Source organism: Centropristis striata, chromosome 10 (assembly GCF_030273125.1).
Source record: "Centropristis striata isolate RG_2023a ecotype Rhode Island chromosome 10, C.striata_1.0, whole genome shotgun sequence".
NCBI lineage: Eukaryota > Metazoa > Chordata > Actinopteri > Perciformes > Serranidae > Centropristis > Centropristis striata.
Window position 1 is genome coordinate 25,840,996 of NC_081526.1, and position 9,991 is coordinate 25,850,986.

Consider the following 9,991-nt stretch of genomic DNA (forward strand, 5'->3'; position numbering starts at 1 on the left):
TGAGCCCGGCCGGGCCCCGTGGACGATGCCCAGCCAGATGCTCGCCTGCGTGCTCCCCTCCTGGAGCCAGACCCTATTCTAAATAAACAAGTACAGCAAACAAAAGCACATAATCTATGGAGTCAAGAGAGCTATAAAGTCTAATCTAAGATTATTTACAATGTAAGATTTGTAAAAGAGGAAGTGTGTGTGTGTGTGTGTGTGTGTGTGTGAATGTGTGTGAGGCCCCGTGTTTTCACACAAGGGATCGAGAATACCTTGCTGTGAAGGTAGGTGGTAGATGGTAGGTGGTCGTGAATCAGTTTGTGAGCAAGTTAGTAAAGTTAGTTTACATGTACAACTTGTCTGTGTAATGTCTGTGTAAAGCAAGATTACATAAAACTTCAAATGATGTGGCTACACAAAATATTACAATAATTATACTTAAAAACACATAAACCAAATAATTGATTACAGGTCAAATACTTTGTACTGAAGTCTTTGCTTATATTCTTATCTGAGCCCATTTTCATTACCACAGTCCAGTTGAGAAAGGGGAGAAATCCTTTCGGTGGAGAGGGTGTCAAAAGTAGGTTTGGTTTCAGGCTGAGTTTCAATAATTTGCCATCTTGCAAATTAAGTTTCTGCTTGTTCTGGTTCATTAATGTCTCTCTGGCAATTGCAGCAAACGTGTGTTCAATAATCCCACTTTTGGTGCGCAGGTCAGACAGGAGTTGGTTTAAGGAGAGGTCGGCACAGCACAGGCCCGAGCTTGTGCACCTGGCCCTTTGTGTGGCTGGAGGTGAGAAGAAGAGGGGGAGGGGTTTTTTGTTTCTGGGGGGAACCAGACCCTGTGTCCCTCTGGAAGGTCAGTAGAACAAGAGGAAGAGAAGAGGGGTTGCTGGCTCTTTATAGTAGACCACCTGTGGTGTCACAGGTCTCTTGACCAATGATGTGATCTATAGGTGTCATAAACGCATGAAGAGTCATCTGACTGTCCCTTGTCAGAGAACCAAAATGGTTCAACAGACTCAAAAAATAGCTCCAACAACTTGTTAGAAATAATTGAAAATCAGAATGACATTCATAATACTATAAATAATTTAATAATTTGTATTACAGAACTATGACTAATACAACTTGACAAACAGTGATGAGCTGCATCTCAAATTAATCTGCAGGTCCCAGTTTTCAGATGGTGTACACCACTTATATGTGACATCTACTGGTGACCTGCTATCGCCCCCTGCAGACCCCCCATATTTGTCTATAAAAGGGGAAGAAAAGTTCAGGAGTTAAGAATCTCTGAGAGAGAACCTTATTTTTCCAGCTTAACAATACACAGAACCTCCTTGATCCAGCAAATAAAAGCTAGTGGCTTGTTTATCAAACATGTGCCATGGCATTGGGCAGTTTGTGGCCTAGAGGTTAGGAAACTGGCTTGTAACCAGAGTTTTGGTGGTCTGAATTCCAGGACTGACAGGTCAAGGACGGAAGTGCCCTTGAGCAAGCCCCCCACTGCTCCCTGTGCACACAGTAATGTGCTGCCCACTGCTCCTAAGGATGGTGTATTTACTAGTGTGTGAAAAGGATGGGTTGAATGCAGAGGTTGAATTTCCCTGTTGTGGGACCAATAAGGGAATCTTAATCTTAATATTGTGAGCCCCTCATATGGTGCGATATAGTTTTTATTTTTCCACGATAATGTTGTGTTTGGCAAACCAAATAAAAGTAAAGAGATCATTTACAGATCAAAATTTCTTAATTTCTCCAGCCCACCAGAAAAAAAGCTCCCCATCCCATTTGTAGTGAGTTTCCAGTGTTTTCTTTTTTTTTTTTTTTTTTTTTTAGTTTGGATTATTGCTTCTTAGTGGGAGGTGTTTTCCATCCTATTCCTTCTCACTGATTGGATAGTTATATTATGTGTTTGCTTCAATGAAAGATTATAAACTGAAATGAAAACATTCAGGAGCTGGACAGACACAGAGCTGGAAATCCTTTATCGTTGGGTTTGTAAATGCAACGTGTTCTCTGTATGGCATCAACATCTAAAAAACGTCAAGTTTTATGATGGACAATGTTTCAACAGTTACTATGTTTACTCTGTCAGGCTTAAGCGGGACAACAAACTACAGAGTTATTCTCTTTGTTCTCACTTTATTGTGTTATTGTGTGATTTGGCTGGTAAATTTAACCATCATTCTGACAATCATTGTGGACAAAAACCTTCATGGACCCATGTATATCTTCCTCTGTAATCTGTGCATCAATGGACTCTATGGGACAGTAGGTTTCTACCCCAAATTCCTCAAGGATCTTCTGTCTACCACTCATGTTATCTCGTATGCTGGATGTCTTCTGCAGAGCTTTGTGTTGCACTCCTCGGTTAATGCAGATTTCTCTTTTCTTGTTCTGATGGCCTATGACAGATATGTGGCCATCTGTCACCCCCTGGTGTACCACTCTGTGATGACTAAACAGAAGGTTTGTGTGTTTGTGTTTTTTGCTTGGCTTATATCCATTTGTTTGATGCTCACTAGTACAATAACAACAGCAATATTAAGGTTATGTGGCTCACACATACCGAAGATCTACTGTATTAACTTTTTGGTTGGTAAACTTGCTTGTTCTGCCTCAATAGCACATGTTGCTGTTCCAGCTTTTAATTATACCTTTTATTTTGGCCATTTCATTTTTATTATTTGGTCTTATGCAAATCTGATCAGAACATGCCTTACATCCAAAGAGAACAGGACAAAGTTTATGCAAACATGTCTGCCACATGTATTCTGCTTATTTACTTTTTTTGTATGTTTGGGCTTTGATTTGTTGTACATCAGATTTGGCTCAAAAGATCTTCCACAAAGTGTCAATAATTTTATGGCTATAGAATTTCTCCTTGTTCCTCCATTGATTAATCCCCTCATATATGGTCTCAAACTGACAAAAATAAGAAACAGAGTTATGCAGTTTTTGTGTGTTAAAAGTCAGCATAAATTCGACTGTATGGCAACTTCCACAAGACGCTTAAAATGAATGAAAATAATTTTAAATACAGCACCAATACAAACTGCAAGAGGAACTTTATTTGTATAATAGGAAATTGTGAAGCAATTGAATTTATACATTTGAACAATTCCATTCTGAGCAGAAATTGTGGCAGCTTTACATACATAACTTCATAAAAACACCATGCATGATGACATTTTTATTGTTTGCAGTGCAAATAAACTTTAATATAGTGAACAGTAAGAAAGGAAGAAAATGAATGTTGTACAAAACTACAGCAGTCAATCACACTACACAGGTTCTGAGTCTGGAAAAGAGATGATGCAAAACATAACACCACACAAAAATATTGATAAACATTCAGATATATTGTGAATTGCACACAATTAGGAGGTAATTATTATTATTATTATTATTATTTGAATGCGTGATGTAGAAAACAATGACACTTCTGTCCATGTGTAATAATCAACCTCTTTGTCCAGTAAGAAATCTGCTACAAAAACTTACAGAATAATAAAATGTGTTTTCATCATTACTAATTACTGTTGTCTTATTTTATCATGTACTTAAATGATTGGAGGACTATGTTTGGTTTATGGAAACACTAAAAATGCCAGTACTTCATAAAATGCAATTCTGAATTTTTCCCAAATAAGAGATACGCTGTAAATAATTTTCCTATAAAATAACAGTAAAGTGCTGGTAGCAGAGATGCAAAACACTATCATGCTCGATGAAGAATTTTAAATGTTGCAAATGTGAACAAAGGTGTCAAATATAACACATAAGAGGGTTACATCCAGTTCTATCATTTTATACTATTATACTACTATTATACTATATTTGATCTTGTCAAACTTGGTATATCATCATCAAACTGAAACTGGCCTCATGGAATTTACAGCCAGAACTTTAGAGGTAAATTTACAGTAGAACTCCACGCTGCTTTGTTTTCTAGTCTGGATGTGATGAAGAAGTCATGATTTGGTGCTTTTGGAGACTCCAGAGGGTTAAGGGGATAGTTTGGGTTATGTAACATAAGGTACTGATATCATAAGGTAGTATGAGAATCGGCTCAGAAAATATTTTCAAGAAATAGAGAGGTTGGACAGGATAATCAAAAGCAGAATAACTCAGTTTATGTTGTATTGTTTTATGAATGGTTTGTGTTCGTTATGCGTGTAACTTGAAATGTTTTTGTTACCCGCCCCCATGTTCTGTTACTAATTTGTTCAACAACCACGACCAGCTGGCAGGGAGATTTCTGATTACATAACTGCCTGCCTGAGTCAATGTATGTGTTAATTCTGGTGAGTAACTAATATCATCTTATGTTAAAAAATCCAAAATATATGTGTAGTAATGATTTGTGGTTATCAGGTTTCAAGAATTGCAATTGTCCAAAAATAAAAACCTATAATGACGACAAGGAAATTAATGGAGTCTTACCTCTGAATGAATTCCACAGTGCAGGCTGCCTCTTCTTGATACTGCAGGTTGAAGATAATGTATATCGCAAACACAGCAGCAAGTCCTGTCAAAAAGGTTGGTGTGATGCCCTCAGATATGACACGTCCCTCAAGGGTGATCATCCAGAGTCCAGTCATGGCTTGCCCTGTTCCTCCTGAAACTTCAAACAATAACAACATCAGAATACATCTCACCTTGCATAAACATCTGTGACTAAAAAAACAATGGTTGATCTGATTTAAAATGTCTATCAATAAAATGCATACCAGGCAGTATCAGGCGAGGACTTGCGGGCAGAGTGAGGGTAGTCTCAATATCAGCTGGGGTAGCAGACATCTGTGGGGGAACAGATAAAGACAAAGTAAGTTACCTCGAGACCTTGAAGTAAAAGAGGTGGGCTTCTGGAGTTTCCTCAGTCAACCAGCTGTGAATAAATAGATAAGTCATTTAGAATAAAAAAAAACACAGGCCAAGAAAGACAATATAAACTTACATCTGTAAGAAGGACTAGCCCTGTTAGGTTCTCTCCAAAGTGTGCCATAAGCAGCTGCACAACACAAAGTGCCATCTCATTATGTTCAGTTAGAAAGGACATCCTTGACACCTTTGTTGGTAGGTTTCCCAATGAAGTATTGTGTGATGGCTCTACCACATTCCTCCATACTGAGTTCCAACATACGGACCACACTGATGTCTGTGAGCAACTCAAAATGAGCATATATGCCCTTCTGAGTGAAAAGAAAAGGCCATTTGTTTCTCATATCTTCAATGTCAGGTGGTGGAAGTGCATTTATATGACAACGTTGCGGACAGAATGTGAGATCCATTAGATTTTTGACCTCTGCTCTTTCAGCTCCACCTATACCCTCCTGTCTGTAAATCTCCACCAGTCTTTGGCGGTTCTGCTCCACAGTCTCATTAGTTTCTTCTGGAGGGAGCGCTGGCTGAAATCTTGTACATCCATAACTGTCAGTTGGTCCCCTTTTGTATGTGGAACTGGATCTAGAGGGTCGGTGGTGTGTGTGGTTTCAGCCATGGTTCACATTCTCAATCCTGTTTTTCACTTGAATCAAAAGTGATGTATACCCTCCACCTAAAAGTGACCCATCTGCTGTCATATCGTTCTAGCACGTTGGTACCGTAATATCTAGTGAATACATGCATCACGAATACAATTGGCGGCTGGCTTGACTGTATTTCCGACAAAATGCCCATTTTTTTCATTTTCTGTTTGGCTCATTTCCCATCTTCTTATAATTCAGGGAGACATGGAAAATAAAAATGAGAAATGAGAATCAATTCCTATTTTACAGGCATATTTTGAAAAAACAATCTGTTTATTTACTTGAAAAAAATAAAATAAAAAAATACAACATGAAATTGTTTTTTAGTTTTTTTGTGTTTTGATTTCCAAACAGATATGGATTGAACAGAAGATACACAGATTACAACGCTCACTTTTCGCCCAGAAGTTCTCACCACCTAATCACATAAAAATGCAATTCTTGCAGAAATCTCCAACATGTCAAAAGCTTTTGATATCAAATAACGGGATGGTTTTTTTTTTGTGTTCCTCAAGGTCTTTGTGTCTTGATGTGGTAGCCAATATGAGAGGGACTTTTTTTAACTACCAAATGTGTGTGACAAATGATATGGACCTGAAGGGATTTTTGGATGCATCTTTTATAAATACCTTGCACAGGGCACTATTAATGTAGGGATTTTATCTCATAAGGTTATAGGATGCCTCGCATCAAAAATGTTAAAAAGGGCATTTGCAAATGCTATCCCTCCCATAAGGATATCAAATATGTAAGGATGAACCTGAGCATCACTTGTGTGGGTCTCTCGGTTCAAAAGTGTGGTTAGATGGCTATTAGAATTTTAAATAATTATCCTAAATATTTTTTTATTATAATAAATTATATGACTTGATTTACTCAGTCATCTTTCGATTCCACTCTATAAAACAGAGAAAAGATAGCCAATTCACCTAAATAAAGTTACTAAACTATCATTTTAGAATACTGATTAATAATTAACTTAATAAATATAATCAAATTACCATATGTATATATTTAGTAGAAGTTGAAGGAATTTGGAATTATGTTGATAGAAGAGGTTCGCATATCGTTCATATTGTGCAACATTAAATGGACAGCATCCATCCATTCATCCATCCATTCTCGTCCGCTTATCTGGGGCCGGGTCACGGGGGCAGAAGGCTAAGCAGGGAATTCCAGGCGCCCCTCTCCCCAACCACAATGTCCAGCTCCTCCTGGGGGACACTGAGGTGTTCCCAGGCCAGGTGAGAGATATAATCTCTCCATCGTGTTCTGGGTCTTCTCTGGGGCCTCCTACAAGTTGGACATGCCCGGAACACCTCTAACGGGAGGCACCTGGGAGGTATCCATTACCGCCTCAACTGGCTCCTTTTGACGCGAAGGAGCAGGGGCTCTACTCCGAGCTCCCTCCGGGTGTCTGAGCTCCTCAACCTATCTCTAAGGCTGAGCCCAGCCACCCTACGGAGGGAGCTCATTTCAGCCACTTGTATCCACAATCTTGTTTTTTCGGTCACTACCCAATGCTCATGACCATAGGTGAGGGTTGGAACGTAGATGGACCGGTAAATCGAGAGCTTTGCCTTCAGGCTCAGCTCCTTCTTCACCACGATGGTCCAGTACAACGCCCACATTACTGCTGACGCTGCACCAAACCGCCTGTCCATCTCAGGCCCCGAGATACTTGAACTGCCTCGCTTGAGGCAGTACCAGTGCATTTATCTTGTGTGGACTTAACCTAGCTCCTAGTCTCTGGTAATGTAATTTTGCTTTAAGATTGTTAATTGTTTTGCTTAAAGGTTGCTTAGTGTTGCTTAGTGTTTCTGCCTAAGTTTGTTTCTCTACTTGCTGGGCTTTCTGCTTTATTTGCTTGGTTTAAGTTTAAAGTTAAGGTCAGTTTTCAGAGCCCTACTGTCTAGCTACTTTACCTGTTGATTGGCTATTTAGCAGCTTTTGTTTTCAAGTATCTGGGAGTGGCCAGCCCCTTTTAAAAAACTGTGACATTTAGCTGGAATCTTTAGTGCATTTATCTTGTGTGGACTTAACCTAGCTCCTAGTCTCTGGTAATGTAATTTTGCTTTAAGATTGTTAATTGTTTTGCTTAAAGGTTGCTTAGTGTTGCTTAGTGTTTCTGCCTAAGTTTGTTTCTCTACTTGCTGGGCTTTCTGCTTTATTTGCTTGGTTTAAGTTTAAAGTTAAGGTCAGTTTTCAGAGCCCTACTGTCTAGCTACTTTACCTGTTGATTGGCTATTTAGCAGCTTTTGTTTTCAAGTATCTGGGAGTGGCCAGCCCCTTTTAAAAACTGTGACATTTAGCTGGAATCTTTAGTGCATTTATCTTGTGTGGACTTAACCTAGCTCCTAGTCTCTGGTAATGTAATTTTGCTTTAAGATTGTTAATTGTTTTGCTTAAAGGTTGCTTAGTGTTGCTTAGTGTTTCTGCCTAAGTTTGTTTCTCTACTTGCTGGGCTTTCTGCTTTATTTGCTTGGTTTAAGTTTAAAGTTAAGGTCAGTTTTCAGAGCCCTACTGTCTAGCTACTTTACCTGTTGATTGGCTATTTAGCAGCTTTTGTTTTCAAGTATCTGGGAGTGGCCAGCCCCTTTTAAAAACTGTGACATTTAGCTGGAATCTTTAGTGCATTTATCTTGTGTGGACTTAACCTAGCTCCTAGTCTCTGGTAATGTAATTTTGCTTTAAGATTGTTAATTGTTTTGCTTAAAGGTTGCTTAGTGTTGCTTAGTGTTTCTGCCTAAGTTTGTTTCTCTACTTGCTGGGCTTTCTGCTTTATTTGCTTGGTTTAAGTTTAAAGTTAAGGTCAGTTTTCAGAGCCCTACTGTCTAGCTACTTTACCTGTTGATTGGCTATTTAGCAGCTTTTGTTTTCAAGTATCTGGGAGTGGCCAGCCCCTTTTAAAAACTGTGACATTTAGCTGGAATCTTTAGTGCATTTATCTTGTGTGGACTTAACCTAGCTCCTAGTCTCTGGTAATGTAATTTTGCTTTAAGATTGTGAAAAAAATTTCAAACCAGCCAAGCCACCAGCAGCCCCGTTGGGGCTGCTGGTGGCTTGGCCCCTTGCACCATCTTTGTACCTCCTGCCCTGACCATGACAACGTACTCAATCCCAGTTCGAGTTTCAACTAGAAGATTCTTCAGACCTCGCACAACCTGTCGCACTTATCACAACCTTGTGCACCCCGCTCGCTCCAAGCACACTCAGTGCCTCGTCAAGGGTGGACTCTGGAACTGTCAGTCTGCATGTCGCAAGTCTGAGTTCATCTCTGGCTTTGCTGCTCAGCAATCACTGGACTTCCTTGCCCTCACTGAGACATGGTTAACACCAACCAACTCCTCCACTCCTGCAGCTCTTTCTGCTGCCTTCTCCTTCTCTCACACTCCTAGACACACTGGTAGGGGTGGAGGAACAGGTCTTCTTATCAACCGTGACTGGAAGTTCTCCCTCCATCCACTCCCACAGTTCTCTCCACGGTTCTTTGAATTCCACGCTGTCTCCATAACCTCTCCCTCACCAATAACCATTGTTGTTCTCTACCGCCCACCTGGTCCCCTTGGAGAATTTCTGGAGGAGCTTGACGTCCTACTGTCAAACTTCCCTGAAGATGGTCCACCACTTGTCCTTCTCGGGGACTTCAACATCCAGCCCGAGAAGTCAGCAGACCTACTACTTCTACTCTCCTCCTTCGCTCTCTTGCTCACTTCATCACCCCCTACTCACAAAGCTGGCAACCTCCTCGATCTCATTTTCACCAGGAATTGCTCGACTACCAATCTCTCTGTAACCCCACTTCATGTCTCTGACCACTACTTTGTCAAGTTCTCTCTCCCACTCTCCCGATCGGACTGTCTGTCCTCACCGACAGATACTGCACTGGTCCGCCGCAACATTCGCTCTCTCTCTCCTCCTGCTCTGGCCTCAACTGTTCTCTCATCCCTCCCTTCATCGGACTCATTCTCACTTCTGCAGCCCAACTCTGCAACCGACACTCTCCTTGCCACCCTCTCCTCCTCTCTTGACTCACTCTGTCCTCTCACTCCTCGTAAAGTGCGCAAGTCCTCCCCTGCCCCTTGGCTGTCGGACTCTGTGCGCGCCACCAGAGCTCCCCTACGGGCAGCAGAACGGAAGTGGCAGAAAACTAAACACCCTGATGACCTACACAACTACCAATCTCTTCTTGCTGCCTTCTCATCTTTAATCTCAGCCGAAAAAAGCTCTTTCTATCAGACCAAAATCCAATCCTCATTCTCCAACCCCAAGAAGCTCTACTCCATCTTTACAAACCTCCTGGTCCCTCCAACTCCCCCTCCTACCTCCTCCCTCCTACCAACCCACTTTGTCAACCATTTCCTGAAGAAGATTGAGGACATACGCTCGTCATTTACCCATCCAGTCTCACAACCTGCCTCTCCTCCCTCCCCATCAGTGTCTCCCTCCCTCTCAGCATTCACTCC

At 40.9% G+C, this 9,991-nt stretch overlaps 1 protein-coding gene across 1 annotated transcript; it reads left to right on the forward strand.

Annotated features, from left to right (window-relative positions):
• The first annotated feature begins 2,046 nt into the window (after positions 1-2,046).
• Positions 2,047-3,302, forward strand: LOC131979153 (olfactory receptor 1D2-like). The gene has a single exon (XM_059343077.1). It carries the CDS (start codon positions 2,047-2,049, stop codon positions 3,013-3,015), a length of 969 nt encoding a protein of 322 aa, XP_059199060.1. The 3' UTR covers positions 3,016-3,302.
• Positions 3,303-9,991: the final 6,689 nt, after the last annotated feature.